General features: G+C 40.8%; 1 protein-coding gene across 5 annotated transcripts in view; it reads left to right on the top strand.

Annotated features, from left to right (window-relative positions):
* TOM1L1 (target of myb1 like 1 membrane trafficking protein) overlaps window positions 1–23105 on the top strand; it is a 52576-nt gene that overhangs the window by 18952 nt on the left and 10519 nt on the right. For 3 of the 5 annotated variants that reach the window (XR_008629183.1, XM_055131033.1, XM_055131032.1), the window contains exons 8-11: window positions 8291–8424; window positions 13690–13750; window positions 14293–14410; window positions 16275–16365. Coding sequence is in view for 2 of the 5 variants with exons in the window: in XM_055131033.1 (XP_054987008.1) it covers window positions 8291–8424; window positions 13690–13750; window positions 14293–14410; window positions 16275–16365 (404 nt within the window). In the remaining 3 variants the exon portion in view is untranslated. Of the gene's footprint in view, window positions 1–8290; window positions 8425–13689; window positions 13751–14292; window positions 14741–16274; window positions 16366–23105 lie in introns of all 5 variants that reach the window. The other 2 variants (XR_008629185.1, XR_008629184.1) reach the window with 1 other exon arrangement.

Raw genomic sequence — 23105 nt, 5'->3', positions numbered from 1 at the left:
TGCCAGGAGTCCTCTTCATCCCTTAAGCACTGTTTGGGAGGCTCACTCTAATGAAACACTAAACTTGCTTTCTCCTTCATAGGCTTTTTTTGCCCTATCAGCTTCTGTGCATTTTAAGTTCTGAGAAGTACTCAGCTTTCACATTCTTATTTTCTACCGTTATTTCTCTTTGGTTTGCAGTTTTTTAAAGATGATAAAGCTTCCAGTTATATTCTTACCTCAGCATTTCTTTATACTTGTCATTTCTTCAGTGTTGTTTGTTTGTGTGTGTCTGTCTGTGCTGTAGTTTTAGGAACATATCTCTACATCACAATTATTTTTCTGAAATGTTCACATCAGGTTGAACATTTCAACCTGATCTCTTCAGCCCTTCTAATAAATGTTTTATTTTGACAGATACATTAACTGATACGTTTGTTTGAGTTTTTTTTGTATTTGTGTTTTCTTCTTTCTTTTTGTGATTGTGCTTCTCCCTTTTTATCCTCTCAAAGAGTATCAGTTTTTTTTTTTAAAGTTGTTCCTCCATTTGCTTTGTGGATTCTCTTTCCTTTTTGATCACTGCTGCTTTCTTTGTGTTCCTTGGATAGTCTGGCTGGATGGCTGGTAATGATCTCGTTTTTCTGTAGTAGTTTTTTTCTAGCAGTTGAACTGTGACCCAGCTTACCTATATCAAAGAGAGGACAAAATTGCTGCAGTTATTGGCCTAGGGTGAGGCTGGGAAGATAAATTGGCAGCTGGTTTTCTGAATGATGTGCTTCCTATTATTTCCCGAACACTATCAAGACCTAGAAATAATGTCTAATGTAATCTATCCCTACCATTACTCCCATCTGAAAAAAGATAGTCCCATTTCAGCTGTCTGGTCTGAAAGAGGGAGATAAACATAGGCAGGTTTTATATTGCCTGGTTATTTCACTGCTAGGCCTCAACCAAACCTTAATGCCATCTTATTTGGAAGGTGAAGGCACAGAGCAGGCCTCATTTACCACCCCTATTGTGGACCATCTGAAGTGTCCTGGAATGTGCTTTATTCTGTGTGCGTCGGTGTTGATCGGTGTTTGTGCTGTGCAGGAATTCAGAATGGTTTTTATATTTTCACAGTTATTGAAAATATGAGAGCTCATTTCTCAAGATCTGTGCAAGCCGAACATTAGAGACTGGGGAGTTTAGACACACTTCTTAACGAATTCCTTACCACCCTCTAATGAATTTGAATCGTGATCTCTCTCAGGTTCATAGGGTTCAAAGGGGATTTACACAACACAGTTTGACCATAAATCCGGTGGTGTAGAGGTGACCTTAGCTTGCCAGGGTCACTAGGGCTAGCTGTGGGGTTTGGAAACCCATGCCTTGCCTTCCCAAGGCCCTGAGGGAGCACTGGACCAAGGGTTATGGCTGGTCTGTATAGATTATTAAAGACCTTTATTATGGCCTGCCAGAATGGGTGGAACACAGTCAACAGGACAGAAGGCCACTGAAGGGATAAAAATTGAAGAATTGCGTTAAGAGGTGAAATTATAGACAGATTGCACTGGTATGGGGTGGCAAGACAAAGCTCTGGAAGCAGTGTAAGAGAGCCTTTACCACTAGTCTTCTGCTGTGAATTGCAGTGAGTGGAGGAAGCCATCTGTGGTCAAGTAATTTGCAAAACCAACTGTCTCTTCCATTCTTAGAAGTATATAAATCCTGCTAGAATAACTAAAGGCTCTAAGAGTCTATTTAATCGATCATTTAAAAACTCCAACCAACCAATGACTATCCATTGGCTTAGTATCTGTTAATATCTTACAGAACACCTGGAGTGATATACCTGGAGAAACAAATCAGTATTCCATGTCAATAGCTTCAAGCAAATTATCTTCAGAATATTTTACATTAGAGCCTTATTATATACTATTTTGCTAAGGATTCGTGTTCTCTAGCAAATTACTTGCTATCATTGGACTTAGTGTCTATATGAATAGAACTAATGATGTACTATCATAGTGTTAAGCCAACAAAACTGTCATCTAATTGCATCCTATTTATTAGGAGATTAAAAAAATTAATAATGAGTGTATTTTCTTGGAAATACACAGTTGGAAGTTTTTACATGTACAAAATTTCTGACTCAGGATGATGAGAGACATTTTTAAACTTTAAAAATTAAATTTAATAACTGTTAAACCAAAATTCACATACAACTTTTAAAACAAAATTCACATATATGGCATGATATGTAAGTGGTTTAATGCTTTTTAAACTGGCACACAGCAGTATTTCTAATTGTATGCTGTCCTCCCAGTCCTTTCCAGGGCTCTAAAATGAGGTGATTTATGATCCCTCTCTGCTTCACAGAACCATCTCACTTAGAAGTGTGACTCCAGTTTGATATGTTCTGCATCCTGAATCTGCTGAAATGGCTTTTTTGTGTCAGAGTCTCTGGGTGCAGATGTTTGGTTGACTCTTGGAACATTGATATTAGTTTGTTGTCTGCTGTTTCGTTGCCAAAGCACAGGGCTGGGTGCTGCCTTGAATAATAAAGAGAATTGGGTTAGAAATTAACATTAGAATACTACACATGGCCAGTTCAAGTTGAATGAGTACTGGCATTGGATCAACTTGAATACTGGGCCTATTAAATATACAATTTATCATTCATTTTGTGCTTTCCTTGGGAAGTCTGTACTGTAGTCACAGGATTGGTTCCTCTAAAGAATGAACCAAGATGTTCAGCACATAAGTCTCCACACAGTTCTTGGCTTTTTTTGTACGGTGTCTTTATCGGTAATCACAGTCGCAATTTGTTAATGTTAGAACCAGCCTCTCTATTAGACTCCCTTCCTGTCTTGTCTGTTGGGACTATCCCTTCCACCATTTTAAAATTCCACCATTTTTAAAATTCTGCATTTTTAAAACCATTTACACTGTATCTTCCACCTGAATGCTGTACTTGGAATTCCCAAACTCTTCTTCCAAGCCACAGTAGAGAGCTAACTCTACTAATTACCTGCCCTTGTCATTCACCTCTCAGGCAGCAAATATATTTTGTATAGAAGACCCCTTACCCTGCCACAGGGTTAGACTGGATTTCCTACCCTTCTTGAGAGGGGATGCAGAGATTCTGAAATTGCATCCAGGCTACCGAAGGCTGTGATGAGTGAAGGGGATCTGGTCACAGGGATGAAATGTGGCCATGCAGGTTTCTGCCTGAGCTTCTTGGCACGGTGTGCTTGGTATTGCCTGAAGGAACTGACTTTGCCGGCTTCTCCCAGTTTTTCATCTGGGTTTTGCCTCACGTTGGTACGACAGTGAAAGAAGAGAGTTGTCTTAACAGGAGCAAAGCGAGCTTTGATTTGGGAAGTAGAACTTGAGGAGGTTCCAAATTCCAAGAGAAGTTTGGAATCATGTGAGTCTAGAATTTCTTTCTGTGACAATAGCTTATAATACATTAAAAGGAGAATCTGAGAGTAAAATGAAATGTCATCCTGTATGACAATTCTTTCTGTTTTCACCTTTCAGAAATGCGAATACAGAATGAAAAGAACTATCCCCTCCCAGAGCTGGAGCAATAGCACAGCAGGTAGGGCGTTTGCCTTGCACTCGGCCGACCTGGGTTCGATTCCCAGCATCCCATATAGTCCCCTGAGCACTGCAAGGGGTAATTCCCGAGTGCAGAGCCAGGAGTAACCCCTGTGCATTGCCAAGTGTGTCCCAAAAAGAAAATAAAAAGAACTATCCCCTCCCTTTCTAGATGAGACTGCAGGAAGAAGATGAGGGCTGGAAATCAGTAGTATAAGGGTTAAGGTGTTTGCTATGCATGTCGCAAACCCTTTTGGTTCCCCAGCACCACATATGGTCCCTTGAACACCAGCAGGTGTGACCCAAAACCCCTGCACTACCTACCTGAAACACAGGACACAAGAAATAAATCTATTTATTTATTGAAGGTACTGAGTTCAGGACCTTGTTTTCCTGAGCCTACATTCTACCCAGGACACCAGCTAGTTTCTCCTTCTGAACCCAGAATTGACTTTTCAGTATCAATGTCTAACTTACTGAATTTTCTTAGGGTAAACACTACCAGATTTCTGGCTATGAGGGAAGCATCTTGAAGGTGGTACCCCAGTTTTTACATCAGACAACTAATGCGCATTTAGAGTATGTGCTTGGTCCAGTGAATTTATTATAGACTGTTTGAGTAGAAGAGACTGGTGCTCTGAGGAATTGATGTAGGACTAAGGGTTACAAAAGATAAAAGCTTTGAAAAAACAAAGTATTGACATTACTGGGGGAGAAAGATGGAGAAGGGTTCCATGGAGTTCTGATCCCCTTGAGGATGATCTTCACACCTGATTAGATGTTCAACGGGGGCCTTATGTGAGGAAAATGAGTATATAATAAAATTGAGCTGGGAAGTGTTGAGGATTTTTTGGTGGGGGGAGGAGGGCACACCGGTAGTGCTCCTGATTCTGCACTTAGGGATCACTCCTGGCAGGCTTAGTAACCATAAAGGATGCCAGGATCAAACCTAGGTCAGCCACATGCAAGGCCAAACAAACACCGGCCTGCTGTACTATCACTCCAGGCCTGGGAAGTGTTCAGCTTTAGGGTAAGCAAGGGGAGTTTTTATTTTGAGCAGCTGGAGATATTCTCTGGAAGGTCTCTTGCCATCTGGGTGGGGACTCATAGGAAGGTGGCGGGCGGGATGGGGAGGGGAAGAATATGTTTTGGACTGATAATAGGAGTATTGCCATGTAGATAGTGTTTCCAGAGATGCCATTCAAGCAGACACATTTCTTACGGGTCTTGTTTTTTTTTTCCTTGTTTTCTTTTCTTGGCCAAGAGTGGTGGTGAATGTGGGATGCGTTGATTTGAAAGTTGGATTTGAAAATGCTGAGGGATCGTCTTCCTTAATTCCCGAGTGCTCAGAGAGGGGTAGGAGCCATCTGGAAATCAGGAAAGAAAGCCCTTCATGAGCGCCTGTGCTGCTTTGCTGTGAAGATTTGTGAACTGATTGTTCAACTCGCTTGGACTTGGAGAAGCCAGCCTGGTTGGGAGAGGGTCTACAGGGCAGGAGGGCGGATCCCCAGGAGCTCTGCACTGCACGCATGCACCACCAGCTGTTGTCCTGTGTTTGACAGGCTCCCACAGCCACAGCCACAGCCCCAGACCCAGGACTGCCTGCTGCAGGGAACTTCTGACCGGTTCTTTTGGTCTGAGCAGCTTGATCTTTGCGCTGTTTCCAGATGGCTGGGGCCCTCCTCCGAGACAGACATCAATTGCCAGGATCACAGTGGGCCGGCTTTTGAAGAGGCGTTTCAAGGCCTGCTCTCTCAGCCTGCTGAGAGACGTGCTGCTCTTTTCATGTTTCCGTTCCGCCTGCCTCTGGAGAGGCCAGAGGGAAGGTCTTCACGTGACCAGGAATTATTGATCTTGGCCACAGATTCATTGCAAATTAATTTCTCCACTTTTTTTTTTTTTTGTCCCAGGCCTCTAACTGCCATTGTATTTCCTTGATCTTGACATTGCTCTAGCAAGGCTGCCAGTGAGCAAGGGGAAGGAACGCTTGGGGGGGAGCTTCCTTTAGGCCAGAACAGAGGGAAAATTTCCATGCGTGTGGGGTTAGATTCGAGGCTGTGCTTATTCTTTGAGTCATATCAGGCAGTGGGGAAGGGTACCGGTATTACAAGATTGTATTAGCTATTTTACTGTCTAATAATACCTCCCCTTGGCACCTCTAACTCATGCATTGACTATCCCCCTTCCGGGCCAGACACAGGGAGGGTTTCAGCCTTGCCATTTCCTCTTCTCTAAAATAATTGTTGTAGAGAAGGAATAAAAAATATATTATGTGGCTAAAATTTAACCAACTCCCATATCAAGTATGTATAGGGTAGGGCTCTTTGCTTTAGCAGGTCTAAAGTCTATACCCTTTGCACTTTAAAAAGAGGCCTTTATAAGGAGGCTTTATAAAGGAGTTGGTTGTGAGAGAGAAAGAGACCAAAATATGCAGAAGATTTTTAAGGCCTGGATCTTTAAGAAAAATGTTGGTAAACTTACTCTGATAGTGGCCAAGTCATTAGCAGTTAGGATAGTTTTTCCAGCTGCATATTGCAGGAATCTGACATCTATGGTTGTCTCTTTTTTTTTTTCTGTCCTTCTCCTTTCCTTTTGTCTTCCAAGTACTTTTTGTTAGAATTTTGTGCAGGCGTAGCAGCTTTTACCTCTGAGTCTAAATGCCAGCTAGTAATTGTTTGATTTATTTATTTAGAGATTCCCTGTCAGGAGTTTTGTAATACATGGCTTGAGATTCTAAACGGTTTTGTGAAGTGTACGTTTTTCAGCAGGTTTTTTTTTTTTAAAGGGACTGGGAGTTGGGGAGAAGCAGATAATAATGTGATGATTTAGCAGTCCTACTGCTTTTAGTTTGAAAGGGAAAACTTGTCCCTGTTGCGTTTTTTTCCCTGATGCTAAGGTACAGCTCAGTGGATGAATTCTAACCAAGGTGAATTTAAAGAAATATGAATCCATCAGTTTAATGCTGCTCAAGTTTATTGAAGGTTTGTCTAGGAAGGAAGAATGTTGTAAGGCAGCAGTTTTCAAATTTTAGCGTACTTAAGAAACATTTCTGGGCGGGGTGGGGGCGGGGAATGCAGAGATAGTACAGTAGGTAGGCCACTTGCTTTTCACATGGCCAACCTGGGTTTAAACCCCAGCATCCCATATGGTCCCCTAAGCCCTTCAAGGAAGTGATCCCTGAGCGCAGAACCAGAATTAAGCCCTGAGAATCACCAGGTTTGGCCCCCAAAAAAGACATTTTGGGATCCTTGATTTTTTTTATAGTGGGTTTTTAACTCAGCCCTGGAGATACTGAATCAGTTATGTCTATAGTGTGGGCTTCTGATTATGAGAAAAAGCTGGTGTGAGGAGAGGTGGCAAGGTGCTTGCTGCAGTGTTTTGGGTTAGTGCTTTCCTGCTACCAGTGGTGGCCCACAGCTATGTAGAAGGTTGGACAGTGATGTTCTGTCTGACTCACTGTGGGGCAATAGGCTTCAGTAGTAGGTCCATGGACTGATGTGGATCCAGAGGTGAAAAGGTTCAGAACCACTACTCTGAATAATCTGTAGAAATCTTTTGTATTCATAAGTCGGTTTTTTTTTTCGTTATTTTTTTTTTCTTTTTGGGTCATACCCGGTGATGCACAGGGGTTACTCCTGGCTCTGCACTCAGGAATCACCCATGGTGGTGCTCAGGACACCATAGGGGATGCTGGGAATCGAACCCAGGTTGGCTGCATGCAAGGCAAACGCACTACCCGCTGTGCTATTGCTCCAGCCCCCATAAGTCGTTTTTAAAATCTGGTTTAGTTTATCTTTGAACACATTCACCTGTGGTAACTGTAAAGTTTAAATGTTTAATTAAAACATAGTGGGAAGATTATGCAGCTGTAAATGTGTTTTAACAACTTTTTCTTCTGATTCTAATAATAGCAACAGCATTTTACGTTTTATATAGTGCTTTATAATTACAGAGTTCCTCATTATATACAGTTCATTTGATTTTTATACCAGCCCTGGAGAGAGATGTGGCAAGCAATATAATTCTCATTTATCAAACTAGAAAACAGATTTTGGGTTTTGTTTCTATCATGGCACATTCTCACATACCTGGATTTCCCACATACTTCTCTTAATTTCCAATTCAGCATTACTTTCAGGATACTATATTGTCCTATGGCACATTTTAATTAAAAATTTTTGTCTGTGTGCCACACGTGATAGTAGTCAGGACTTAACTCCTGCCTCTGCAACTCAGGGATCATTCTTGGTAGTGCCGGAATGACTGTATGCGTTGTGAGAAATCACATCCTAGTTAGTGACATTCAAAGCAAGCATCTTATTGCTATAGTAACTCTCTGTCCCCCATTTTTAATTTTTATTTTATTTTTTGGGTTTTTGGGTCACATCTGTCATGCTTAGGGATTACTCCTGGCTCTGCACTCAGGAATTACTCCTGGTGGTGCTTGGAGCAACATATGGGATGCTGGAGATTGAACCCGGGTCGACTGCACGCAAGACAAATGCCCTACCAACTGTCCTAGCTCTCTGCCCCCTCTTTTTTGATTTTAAGTGAAAACAAATCATTACTCACTGCTGAAAAGAGAAGAACAAGCTACCATAGTTAAATACTTGGTATTTCTCATAGATGACTCAAGCATGTACATATACTCGCGTGTCTACATATTGGCTAATAAGGTATCCTTATAGATCACTCCTAACATGGAAAATGAAATCTCTCCCTCTGACAGAAACTTTATAAGACGGGTCGAGAGATGCAGGAAAGGATCATGGATCTGCTTGTGATTGTGGAGAATGAAGACGTGACTGTTGAGCTCATTCAAGTGAATGAGGATTTGAATAATGCCATCCTTGGATACGAGAGGTGAGCAGGTGGGGGTACTTTCCCCAGTCTTGTGCCAGTTCTAGATTCGACAGGACTTACTCACCATTCTTAGAGAGTGTCTAAAAAGGGAATGCTCTGAACAGTCAGGAACAAGTTCAACACAAGGCTGCCTTCCTCTTCACATAGGAAGTTGTGGGTCTTTCAGAGTCTTTGCGATAAGTCTTTCAAGTAGGACAGTGCCTGAGTCATGCTAGTAGCACTCTTGAGCACTCTTGGCAGTGTAAACAGTGTTCACACACTGACCTGTGAGCACTGAGTTGAGTCCTACTTAACCCTCTTTGTCTACACTTGATCACATTGTAAGCACTTAAAGATATGACTGGTATAAAGTGTCTGTGGAGGGGAGGTTGGTGTGAGATGAAGAACATTGGAAAGTATTGAGAAGAGGGAGAATATTATGATTGGTGAGAAGATAGTCTGTATAAAACCAGAGCAGCTCAGGAAAAAGAACTGCTGTGTAGGAATGTAGTTTTTATTGAAGAAAATTTCCATGAAGAAAAGTGCAAAGGGGGCTGGGGCGATAGCACAGCGGGTCTGATGTTTGCCTTGCATGTTGCCGACCCGGGTTCGATTCCCAGCATCCCATATGGTCCCCTGAGCACCACCAGGAGTAATTCCTCAGTGCATGAGTCAGGAGTAACCCTTGTGCATTGCTGGGTGTGACCCAAAAAGCAAAAAAAAAAAAAAAAAAAGTACAAAGAAGATGAGGCTCAGAAATACTAGAACCTGTCTAGACCTGGCATAGCCAAAAATACACACACACACACACACATACACATGGAACAAAAATTTAAATACTCATAATTTTCTCATGTTTTATACATATTTATACTTGTAACTTATATAAAGGAATTGTATATATATTTTTTGCCCTTGACTTTTATTCACTATATCATTGGCATGTGTCCTGCATTTTTAAACATTTTGGGGAAGTCATTATTTTTAATAGCTGCATTAATGGTCTCTGTTATACTCCTCTCTTACTCAGGAATTAAACTTCTTTCTAACTCATTTGTTCATTCATCAAAATAACGGTCCTAGAATCTATTATAATTGGCAAGCCTTTCATCAGGGAGCACTTTAAATCATATCTGTAAAGAGTACACTTTGAGATGAAAATAGACGCAGTGAAACAGATGGCTAGGAGAGTTGTTGAGCGTGAACGCCAGCAGGACCTAATCCAGGCTCAGAGGAGGAAGGGAGGCTTCTATAAGGAGGCGCCACTGAAGAAAACCTCTACACACGGAGCTGGACTTGATGAAACTAAGGGCAGAGACGGTGTTGTCTCGAACCACCACGTAACTGACATACCCTGTTTTAAGTGATACTGGAACTTTTTTTTTTTAAAGCTTGCCTACAGAGATAGATCGACCCGAGTCTCATCCCTTTCACTGCACATGGTCCCCTGAGTCTTCCAGAAATGATCCTTGAGCACAGGGCCAGGAGTGAGCCCTGAGAATCACCTGGCATTTCCCCCAAATCTCTGAAATTTTGCTGCACGTGATGTTCACACCCCACTTTTCTGCACAAAATCTGTGGTGGTTATGAGGTATGATAGACAGTGGGGGACAGCCTGTACCCCAAAGCTCAAGCACACTGGACATAGTCTTAGATTGAGACGTGGCTCTGATCTGAGTTTCCATGTGGAATGTTGTATGAGCTTATAGCTCCAAACAGTCTCCTGCTCTATTTCCATTTCATCTGTAGGCCTTCATCTCATTGAAATTCATGAACTTCTAAGATCCTCCCCCGTTTTTTCTAGACTTTTGTTTTTCAGTATGAATAAATAGTACTGGGATTTGAGGGGGGGATAGTTTTCCCTTGTGTGGCTCCGGCTGCGGGGGGGTAGGGGGTGTCTTTCCCAGGTGAATCAGATCTGTTGAGAACTACTAAAAATGTGGAATTGCCATGGTGACTGTTTCTAATCAGCTGATGAGGAATGAGACCAAGTGTGACAGAAGGGAAAAGAATCGCGGCCAGGCCTGGAATCTCACTGATTATTTTAGACAAGTTGCTTCACCATTTCTAACACTTGGGGCTTTTTCTTGTCTATTACAGAAGAATCACTAATTGGTGATGTGGGTGGGAGTGATTTTTACTGTTAGAATTAAATGAGAATCATGTACGTAAGCACCTAGCAGAATGCAGGGACGTTGACACATAATAAATAATACTTTGTTGTCCTCTCCCTCGGTGTCCCATTGTGCCTTTTAATTTACTGACATTTTTTTCCCCACTGATCATGAATGAGCCAAAATAGTTGGTGAAATAATACTACTAGATCTGAATGTTCTTCCTTTCACTCATATTTATTGGCCCCAGGGACAGTGATTGTTCTTGTGAAGGTATTTTAGCGCATGGAATGTAAGTAGGTAAATCCGGAGACTGATGCTTCCTGACACCAGCAGATTCATAGTTCTTGCTCTTTGTTTCCTGTGGTAAAGATCTTTGGAAGTGAAGAAATATCCATGGAAAAACAGTATGGCTTCAGTCAAGTGCTGCCTTCTGGTTTTCATTTTTGAGAATTTTCTTATAAACCACAAGTCTGCTGACTAAAGCTTCCTCAGAGAAGAGGGAATGTGTGTTTATTTGATCTAGCTATGGAGAGATTCAGTCACTTCTGTGAAAAGCTTATTCTTATTCCACTGTGAACTGTGTGTGTGTCCTAAGCAGCAGTGGTAAATTGTGAGACAAAGACATTTCATCTCAGTGATTCAGACAAATGCTTGCCTTCAGAAAAGAAACTAGTCTGATGTGTTCATTTTCAAAAGTGTCTGTAACCAATTACCATAAACCTATCCACTTAGGGCAACAAAAACATGATACTATTTTGTAAGCATAAGCATATGAAATAGATCCCTCTCGGAAAGCCCGGCAAGCTACTCAGAGTATCCCACCCGCACGGCAGAGCCTGACAAGCTACCCGTGGTATATCCAATATGCCAAAACCAGTAACAAGTCTCACAATGGAGATGTTACTGGTGCCCACTCGAGCAAATTGATGAACAACAGATGGTGGTACTACAGTGGTACATGAAATAGATCTCACTGGGCTAAAACCAACGTATCCATGGTGCCTCTCGTTTTTGCAATTTCTAGAGATTGTTTGCTTTCCTTGGCTTATGACCCTTTCATCATCAAAGCCTCATTATGTGTCTCTTGCTCCCTCTCCTGCCTCTCTCTACCACACTTCAAGTCTTTGAGGCTCGTTTAGCCCAAGATAACCTCCCTGGTAGAAGTCAGCTCATGGGGCCAGAGAGCTAGGATGGGGATAAGGCATTTGCCTTGCACACAGCTGACCCTGGTTTGATACCTGGTATTGCTGATGGTCCCCTGAGCACCACCCCCAGAAGTGATCCCTGAGCACATCTGGATGTGCCCCCATGCATACCAAAAAAAAGAGTCTTTAGCTAATTGTCTAGGTTGTTTGGTGGTAGAGTGCATGCTTTACATGTGTGAGACCTGGATTCCATCTCTAGTACCAAAATAGGTGACCTCACTGAGAATCTTTCTCCTGCCTGCATCTGCAACTATTATTCCCCGTGCAATTTAGATCTAACTTGACATCTTTATTCTCCCATTGACTAGGCTGTGGATATCTTGCAGGATGAAGGGCATTAGTCTACACATCAGAGTTTGCCCTTAGTTCTGCAAAGATTTACAGGGATCCTTTATGGAAAATATGTTCAGCCTAATCCAGAAACCCTTCACTAGTTTGCATCCATGGAAAGGTATGCAAATAAGAAAGTGGAAACCTGTTACTTGAGGCTCTATATGAGAAGCTTATTCATATCCAGAACATAACTAATTAGCATATAATAAATCTAGGTCATAAGCAGGTAGAAAAAATTAAAATGTGTGTTGAGAAAGGGGGAAAATCCTTTTATCTATATACATGTTCTTACAAGATTTTAGACTTCAAAGTTTAGGTTCATAGTAGTGTTTCATCTAAATACAGTATTTCTAAAGTGACTCCATGGTAAAGTATTTCCACATGATCTGTATCTTGCCCCTGAGATAAACTTTCTGATAAGATGGTTCAAAAGTTATAGAGGACTGAGAGCCAGGAGACCTATTCTTAGATAATAATGTTGAGGCTTGAAATTTGAACGTCTTCCTCAAACCTCACTATTCTTTCAGACTTATTCTTACATATAACTTTCTCCTTGACCCCTAGGGTGTGGGTGGTAAAATAAAATTTGTAATGTTTAGTGATTTTAGTGAGTACCGAGTATCTTATAAAAAGGATGATCCAGTAGTGAGGCAGTCAAATTTAAATGGCTTCAAATTTTTATGAAAAACTTATAATGGCAGAATTGAACACTTTAATATTTAAGATTAAGAATAAAGGTGAGACTGGAGGTTAACAGCTATTAAGGCACATGTAATGCATGCAACAGATCCAGGTTTTTGTTTGTTTGTTTTGATTTTTTGGGTCACACCCAGTGATGTTCAGAGGTTACCCCTATCTTGCACTAAGAAATTACTCCTGGCAGTTTTGTGGGGACCATCTGGGATACTGAGGCTCGAACCCAGGTCAGCCATGTGTAAGGCACACTCCCTACCCACTGTACTGTCGCTCTGGCCCCAGCAGATCTAGGTTTGCATATGGTCCCTGGCATTGCATATGGTCCTCTGAGCATCTCTGGTGTGATTCTGAGCACTGCAGATGTGGCCCTATAGGTTCCTGGGCACTGCCAGGCCAGCCCAGATAACCCACTAGTCCACTCACCCTAGCACTACAGAGCCTGAGCAATACCGCTTCCTTGGGTCCTTGCATTGAACCTTAGGCCTGGTTGGCCAATCACTGGGAGTGGCCCCCCAGGCTCCAAACCCCACTTGGAAGTCTCCCCGTAATAGATATAGTAGTTAATGTGTTATAGATTCATGAGGTGAATTATGTAGTCAAAGAATGATCTCATCAAACTTTAAAGCAGATTAACTTGTAAAAAAAAAATAGGAAGGAAACATATAATGTTAGTGAGGAACTTTTCTAGGTGATGGTATCGTTATTAATTTTAAACACTTTTCCTTAGTTTTTTTCTGAAGGCATTATCTGGATACAGGAAAAAAAGTTATTAAATGACTGTGAGGGGTTCTGCGCTTAATCCGTGAAGTTACTTACAATTGAGTGGGAATGAAGCTAATTGTCTTTGTCATTAAATATTTGCATAAAAGTAATTTGTTAAATACGATAGCATTTTCCATTTTGTTCTTAACACTTGAATTCACTTACTCAAACAGGTTTGCTCGAAACCAACAAAGAATTTTGGAGCAAAATACAAACCAGAGAGAAGAAGCCAATGTAAGTGAATGATAGTATTATAAAATATACCATTGGATTATAGTCAGAAACAAGGATTACTAAAAATCCTTTTTAAAAAAAGACATTAACAAACAATGTAGAATCATTCTGGTGGTGTGGTGTATCTGTATTAATAATTAGGTTACTAGTAAAAAGTTACGGGCACCCATGTAGAGGGTGTGATTTGGGTTTTATGAGTATTGTTTATGGCTTGAGGAATTCATTGTCTCAAAATGCATCCATATAAGGATCTTTGTTTTTCTTTTTGTTTTCTTTTTGGGTAACACCTGGTGATGCACAGGGGTTACTCCTGGCTCTGCACTCAGGAATTATTCCTGGCGGTGCTTGGGAGACCATATGGGATGCTGAGAATTGAACTTGGGTTGTCCACATGCAAGGCAATCACCCTACCAGCTGTGCTATCACTCCAGCGCCCCCCCCCCCCCCCCAAGGATCTTTCTCTGAAGCAAAGTGTTTGGTGTTTGGGGAGAGACTTTTTTGACATGTCTTCTGAATTGTGTTTTTGCTTGCTTTGTTTTCAGACCTCCAGTGAACCTTCCGCCCCATCCTGTGATCTCCTTGACCTAAGTCCTAGCCCTCCCATTCCTCGGGCCTATCTGGGGGACCGCAACACAGCGAATGCTCAGCTTTCAGACTTAAGTAAATAAGCACTTGGACCTTTTCACACCAGCAGAAGAACTTGATGTGCAGTAGTTCTCCTTGGTCTCATGATTAAATGCAGCCTGAGAAGGAAGTGATTTTTTGACTAACGGGAGATGTCATTCTTGCAATTGGTTGGGTCAAACCCAATTCAAGAATGGGATGTGTCTGGGGGAGGAAGTTCTTAAGACTCATCCCACTGGCTTAGAATCTCCTGGAACTTGCATGACCTGCTCTCTCGAGGTTGTTCAACTCCTTGGCCAATCTTTAAATCTGCTTTGAACCCCACACACTGTCTCTTTGCATTTCTCTACTATACTTCAGCAAAAGGTAAGGGAATGTTTAATGTAGATGGAGAGATTCAGGAGTAATGAGGCTTCGTCCACAGAGTGGTGAAATGTAGAGGCAAACTTAGACGTTTGAGTCAGAGGTTCTGTCACTGTTCAGCCAGACAACCTTTGAGACTTACCTACTCATAAACCAAGAATGACAATTACTGTAAAGCTCTGTTTGAAGGGGCTTGGGAGATAGCACAAAGGATGGCTTGCATGCCTTTTGTGCGGAAGGGCCTGTGTTCAGGGTATCACTCCTGTCACCCCCAACACTGCTGGGTCCGGAGCACACCACTTTGGCCCTAGCATTAACCCATCAGACCTGCACTGCTACCTGCCCCTCAGATCACTCTCCTGTTTGTTTTTCAGTTTAAGAAAAGTAAGAGGGCCGAGAGATAGTGCAGGTGTTACTACATTTGCCTTGAATCCTGTCAAACCTGATTCAGTTCCCTGGGACCAGACATGGTCTCACAGTCACTGCTGGGGAACCCTCCTGAGCCCAGAGCTGGAAATAGCCCGTGAGCACATCTGCTGTCGCCCCCAAACAAACAACAGCAAATTTCAAAACTAAAAGTGCTGCTTAAATGTAAATGACCCGTATTATATATATCACCTACTGGCTTACTTGTATATTATATGGCCCATTTTAATCCTATTTATTATCTTATTATCCTTCCCCCTCCCCGCAAAGTTTGGGAAATTACAAAGTAAGATAGTAAAAACAATTCTGAAATCCCTAAGTTTGGGGACTAGTTTCTTTCTTTTTCTTTTTTCCTCCTCTTCTGTAAGATTTCTCTAGTCAAAATTCTTTGTTTGACTGAATTTGCGTTTTTCTTCTAATCTTCCCTTATAGTTAGGTCCAATATTCTGAGTCTTTTTTTTTTTTTTTTTTTTTTTTTTTTTTGCTTTTTGGGTCACACCTGCCGATGCACAGGGGTTACTCCTGGCTCTGAACTCAGGAATCACTCCTGGCGGTGCTCAGGGGACCATATGGGATTCTGGGAATCAAATCCCGGGCAACCGCGTGCAAGGCAAATGCCCTACCCGCTGTACTATCGCTTCAGCCCCTGTTCTGAGTCTTTTACATGAAAGAGTCTTCTGAAGATTTTATCTGACATTTTCAGAGGGGGTAGGAGTAATTATCCCCTTTGTATGACTCATTTAGGATTATGAGAAGTCAAGAGTTTGCAGAGGTATGGTAGACTATATCCTGCCTTTTCATTCTTGTGGTTGGCTGAACAAGACATGTAAAATTCTTTGCATTATGAACCAGCTTGAAATTTTAGAAACCCCAATACAATAGTAACAACACTTTTTTTCTTTCGGTTGCAGGAAACTTCTCTTTCCATTTGTCCCAAGTAATGCTTTTAAATTTCTGTTTTAGGAAATCACATGATTTCATAGAGGTAGAAATATCTCAATTTCTGTCTTTTGGTGGGTTTTTTAGGTTTTTTTCCCAAAAACTATGGAAAAATACCTAACAATGGACAAAGTGTTTTAAATCTAAACAACAAATTGATTTTGCATTCTAGACTCCAGTGCTCCAAGACATGTCGTAACCAACATGAAACCCAGTCTTCATACACAGGAGGATTTGCTTGCCTTGGAACCAGGAGCTCCCCTGTAAGTATATCAATGATAGAAGTGAGGGCACTACATTCCAAGTCTTCATAGATGACAGAACATGACGTCCTAGAAGAAGGAGAGACTTAGGAACCAGACTTTCTGAATTAGAGTCTCAGCACTTACATTTACTCTTCCTTTATCTCCTAAGAATATTTTGAGGATTATTCGATGTTCCTGGTGGGATGCTGTATCTTCATACAGCATTTGGTACCAAATAAGCCTGCAATAATTATTGTCTCTGTTTCTCTTATAGTTGTAGCAACAGAGAGGGGGGATAAAGTGACAAAGAAGAGGGAAGAGAAATGAGCTGCAGAGATGTTATAAAGAATGGGACTGGAGAGATAGTATGGGATTAAAGTGCTTGCCTTGCATGCATCCAAACCCACTAAATTTTTTTTTTTAAGTTGGAGTACAGTGGCTGTTTCATTTATGGACTGCTCACTTTTTATATATTTCATTTCTCCTTTACAAAAAGATACTAGGTCAATGATGTTATCATGATTCCTCATGTATGGAAGAAAAGACTTGGGAAATAGAACTTTCCTAAGTTCATGTAGCTATTGAATAGCAGGTCTGGTGATCTGATACAATTTACCAAAAAAGAAAGGATTACAGAAAACATATGTAGTGATGTTCAGTCTTACAGTTATTGAAGTATGAACTCTAATAAAATGTTTTATCCACACAAATGTGCAGAAGTCCAAATGTTGGATAAAATGTGCTTTGTTGCCTGCAGATATGATTATGAAATTGTGCAGTTCTTGGGAAGCACAAGTGGCAATATCTGTTAAAATCATAAATGCATTTTCCTTTGCACTTACATTTTCATTTATAGGAACTTACGTCCACATAAACAAAATGAGATGCTTAGAGCATATTCTTTACAACATCTGGGCAATAGCTAATTCTTGGAACCAACACAAATAGCCACCCATTAGGGATGGGTAATAATCATGGCTACAATAGTACCATAAACCTAGTAAGAAAAAGTAAGCTTTCTCCTAAGGGGCAGTCACTATTGTGTAATGAGGGTGGGTGGGGATTGGAGGAAGAAGTAGTGTGTGTGTACCTAATTGCCTTGTGTGTAAGAAAGTGGGAAAAAAAAATACAAATACTGTTTCTTTGTGTGCAGAAGTCCAAGGATGCAGCATCCTAATCTAAGACCATGAGGGGCAGGATAGTGTAGCTGGGGCAAAACTAAACAGTAATGGGATTTGTTTTCTATCAAAGCCGATATCCTCTTCCTAAAACTCAAACTATAGCTATTTTAGATGAACATGCAATTATTTAATCAGGAATTTCTGTGATTCAGATATAATTGTGATACAAAAGAGAGGTAACAAGTCAAGCTTGATCTCATCCCTTCTCCTGTCACCATGTTCCCACATGGTCACCACCACGTGGCAGAGTTACTTGCTTACTCCAAAGAACGTTTAAGTAAATATCAATTATCTCTTCATTAAGTCAAACAGCATGCTACACACTTATTTTGAACCTTGTTTTTATATTTCTCAGCAACGTATCTTGGCATAGTTTGATATAAAAACAAAATGTGTTTTTCAAGGATAGGTATATAAGTGTAGTTATTTTTTTTTAAGTTACCCTATGTTTTATTTAAAATGCTTATGTATCCTATCTTTGAGTTACTTTTCCATATTAAAGGGAATAAGAGGGCTGGGGAGATAGTGTGGAGGGTTAAGACACTTGCTTTGCACGTGACTGATGCAGGTGTGACCCACTGCCCCACATGTGGTTCTCTGAGCATAGCCAGAAATGATCGATGAGGATAGCCAGGTGTGATGTTGTCACAAACTACAACCCTACAACCAACAATATAAGGGGAATGAGGGTGGAGGGAGGAGAATGAGAAAGGAGAATCAAATTGGAAAGAAAAGGAGCTTAGAGTGTAAGGGAAGAAGAAGAGAATGGAAAGGTTCACAGCTGGAAAGGGACAGTGGTTGTGTGTGGCTGACGTGTTCCTTGGATAGGTTGACTGTGAGTCATGACAAACGCTGTCATCTTGGAGACACATCTCGAATAAGGTTCCTTAGGAAGTAGTTACAGCAGCTGATTTTGTTTCCCTTTACCCTGAAAATTTTGGTTGATAATATGAAAAAGAGTGAATGTAGAGATGGAATATCTTTATGGCATCTCTATCGAACCACATAATAAAGTCCTAGGTAATAATTGCTTATATTACTTATGTAACCCTGGATTTACGTGGATCTCATAGCATAATTGCACACAAAAATCACTTGGGTAAACTTTTAAAAGTCAAATTGTTGGCCTTCTGGAATACTTTATCTTTTCTAGACTAAGCCTTTTGTATCTATTATGTTTCCTAACTTTCAAAAAATATTTACATGTGAGTGAAACTATAATTAAGCCAGTTATTTTATAGTGTCAAAATTGAAGCACAGAGTTTTCCTAAAGCTTCTATCAATGTTAATCATATGCCAGAGATCACAGAGGAGGGCCCAAACCAGACATTAGATTGCTCTGTATTTTCTTTCACTCCTCTGTGCTTGCAGTGTTATATTTTTATATCACAGAACAAATAAGTGATGGAATTATTTTTTACAGAAAGGATGCTTACAAAACAATAATGATGGTAATGATGGTGGGATAAAGTCATGGGTCACATATTTTTATGTACAGCTTATTATTTTTATGTATAACAGGCTAAGAAGAGGGGGCAAGAGCAGTGGTACCAAGGGTAGGCTTATTTTGCAGGCAGCCAATCCAGATTCTCTCTGCTGCATGCCATATGGTTCTCTGAGCCCCAATAGGAGTGATCCCTGAGCACCACTGGGTATGTCCCAAGAGCCAAGGGAAAAAAGAGGAAAGTAAGAGGTATTTACTCGTACTTGTACTAAAGCCTCTGAGGTAGAAGCCCTTTCATTCTCATTTCATTAGGAAAACAAACCTAAGGAAAATTAATTTACCAAAGGTTTCCCAGTGAGTACAGACACAAAATTAAATTCAAGTGCATTTTATTATTATTTTTTTATTATTTTATTGAATCATTGTGAGATGGTTGGGCTGGAGTGATAGCGCAGCAGATAGGGTGTTCACCTTGCACACAACTGGCCCTGGTTCGATTCCTCTGCCCCTCTCGGAGAGCCCGGCAAGCTACCAAGAGTGTCTTGCCCGCACGGCAGAGTCTGGCAAGCTACCCGTGGCATATTCAATATGCCAAAAATGGTAACAAGTCTCACAATGGAGATGTTACTGGTGCCCGCTCAAGCAAATCGATGAGCAACAGGATGACAGTGACTGGTAGATAGTTACAAGCTTTCATGTTTGGGTTACAGTCACACAATGATCAGACAGCCATCCCTCCACCAGTGCACATTCCCCACCACCATTATCCCCGGTATACCTCCCCCTTCTTTGCCCTCCCCCTGCCTCCATGGAAGACAATATTCACAATACTCTCTCTCTACTTTTGGGCATTCCCCAACTTCAAACTCTACTACAAAGCAGTAGTAATTAAAACAGCATGGTATTGGGCTAGAAACAGACCTGCAGACCAGTGGAACAGAGATGAATATCCTGTCACAGACCCCCAAATATATGGCCAGTTAATCTTTGACAAAGGAGCAAGAAATGCAAAGTAAAACAAGGAAAGCCTCTTCAACAAGTGGTGCTGGGAAAACTGGATAGCTACCTGCAAAAAAATGAACTCTGGCCTCTGTCTAATGCCAGACATTTGATTATTTCAGTTCCTATTCATATAATAGTTTATTAATTAAATCTCCACATTGCAAAATTGTCCCTTTTTTCCTTTGGTGGATAGTTACATGACTCTTAACTATGTTTTAACCATGCCAGTCAGGCAGACATTTCACCAGCCCCCCAAATGCCCTTATCTTATTTCTTTATAATCACCCCCCCACACACACACACACCTCAGCCAACAGGAACCTCTGATGTTTTCTCTGTCACTATAGTTTGTTTATTTTCAAGAATGGCTAAGAAATACATTATTTCTAAGAAAGTTAATATGAAAGATTATCTTCATAAGAAAGATGATGTGAAATTGGCATTTGCTTGATGTAATTTGAAGCTTTTACACACACACACACACACACACACACACACACACACACATATATATCTTTTGCTTTTTGGGTCACACCCGTCGATGCACAGAGGTCACTCCTTGCTCTGCACTCAGGAATTACCCCTGGCCGTGCTCAGGGGACCATGTGGGATGCTGGGAATTGAACCCAGGTTGGCCACGTGCAAGGCAAACGCCCTACCTGCTGTGCTATCGCTCCAGACCCTGAAGCTTTTATATTAAGTGTATGTATATTTGTTCAGGAATGCCAGGTGTTCTTGGTGAAGTGATCTGTTTATAATTGTATATTATCTCTTTGTCCGTTATAATTTTCTTTGCCTAAATGTTTACTGAGATACTAATATAACTGCTCTTTCTGCCCTCTCTAACTTTAATTTGATTAATGTTTGCATAGTGGTATGTGTGCAAAGCTTTTTCTCCGTTTTTTAATTTTTAACTATACCAAATATTTCAAGTGAGTTTCTTGTAGTTTATAGTTTTCATGAATCTGAATATATTGTAATAAGTATTGTCTTTAATCAGTATGTTTAGATGATTTGCATTTTATATAATTGTATGTTTGGACTTGGGCCTACTTTTGCATCATCTGTTTCCTATTTATTTCCTTTAGGCTTCCCTTTCCACCCCACCACCATTTCATTTTTCTGGATTCTCTTGAATTATTTGAATATTTTTAGTATTTAACTTTACCTATTTTGATTTCACTCCTATAACTATAGTTTGATTTCCCCTGTATCTTCGTATAATTTTATATGGTAGGAGTACCAGGTTGCTCTGGGCATTGCTATAGATAGCTTAACCTTTTAGTAAAGACCTAGTATTCTGACCCTTGTTTGACTTTTTTGGTCCTTGATAGGGGCCTCCCCAGGCACTGGGTGCTCTATCTGGTGGCACTTGGGAGACCATGTGGTGTTGGGGATCAAACATGGAGTCCTTTGCATGCCAGAAATACCTTTAAGCTACTTCACTGACTTGGTATTTTGGCATTTGAAGTAAAATATTGGAATCTTCTTACATAAAAATACTTCTTTTAGATTATGGTTTTATATATATGTATATATACACACATATGCATAAATAGACTATACATATTATCATATTTGTTATAGGGTATATATCATATAGGTTATATGTCATCTATGCATTGTTGGGGTAGAAATATCAGAATAGTCTTATATTTGTTCAATATTCACTTTTGGGGGGTTTGGGGATTTGTTTTTGTGTTTTGTTGTTGTTGTTGTGTTTTGTTTAGGGGCCATACCCTGCAATGCTCAGGGCTCACTTCTGGTTCTATATTCAGAAATCTTTCTTGGAAGTGCTTTGGGGACCACTTGGGGTACCAGCGGTCGAATACAGGTCAGCCACATGCCAGTCCCTCTTACATTATTTTTATGCTCTTGTTTCCTTCTGGTCTAATTTTCTTTCACTGAAAATATTCTCTTTAGCCATTCTCTTAGGCAGTTTACTGGCAGTGAAAGTCTTTCAGCTATCGTGATAATATATCATCATGAGATAAGTGTGAGAACATCTTCATTTTTGTTGTGACAGGTATTTTCACTGTTTGTGGAATTCTGAGTTGATCGCTCTTTTGTTTCAGCAATTTTTCAACCTTGTGACTCTGCTGGCCTCAATGGTTTCTAAGGAGAAATCTACATTCATTCAAAGGGATTCCTTGACTAAAGATAATGTGCTCGATTCTCTGTCTGTGCTTTTATATTTGGGGGGGGGTCTTTCCCCAGTTTTGAACATGTTGATTGTGACATGTCTGAACATAGTTTTCTGTTTTGAGTTTGCTGGATCTATTAGTTCCCTGTGGTTGCCATTAAAAAATAACCATACAAAATTATTGAGAACCACAAGTATTTCTTTTTCCCATGGGCAGAAACCACTGGAAATCTCTGCAGCTCCACGGGAAGAGGGGCTGTTCTTGGCCTGGCACAGATTCTCAGGCCAGTGTCCCTGGCTTCTTCCCATGCTGCTGGCTGCTCACTCCACTTCATACCGCATTCACATCTCTCTTCTTCTCTCAGTCTCAAATGCCCTTCTGCTTCCTCCAACGTTTCACTCGTAAGATTGCATCAGTGTAAGGAGGCAGGGCGGGCTGTTGGGGGGAGACTTGGGACACGAGTGGATTTGACGCTGGTGGTAGGAATTGGTCGGAGTTGGAACATTGTCTAAAACTCTATTGTTAACAGCATTGCAAATCACGGTGTTGAAATATGAGACAGAGAGAAAGAGAGAGGAGAGAGAGAGAGAGAGAGAGAGAGAGAGAGAGAGAGAGCGAGAGAGCGAGAGAGCGCACTTCATTGGATTTAGGATTGAATTCAATGAATACGACAAGATAGTATCCTTATCTTCAGAGCTCTAATCACATCTGTAAAAACTTTTTCTTTAAGAAGGAAACATTCTCCCAGTCTGGCAGTTAGGAAGTAACATAATGTGAAGCTATGGTTCATCCCACTACACTTATCTTTTGGTCTTTTAGGGTCTACTGGTTCATGTCCCTTTACAATTTTGACAAGTTTCTTGCCCTTAGATAGTTCTTCAGCATGAGATGTTTCTACTGTTGTCCTGTAATCTTGGTGACACAATTGTTAGATCTTCTGTCATTGTTTCCCTAGGATCTTATTCTTTTTTTCATCCTGTAGTCCTC

Source organism: Sorex araneus, chromosome 3, assembly GCF_027595985.1.
Source record: "Sorex araneus isolate mSorAra2 chromosome 3, mSorAra2.pri, whole genome shotgun sequence".
NCBI lineage: Eukaryota > Metazoa > Chordata > Mammalia > Eulipotyphla > Soricidae > Sorex > Sorex araneus.
Note: the sequence above shows the minus strand (reverse complement) of the source record. Positions and strands in the feature narration are given on the sequence as shown.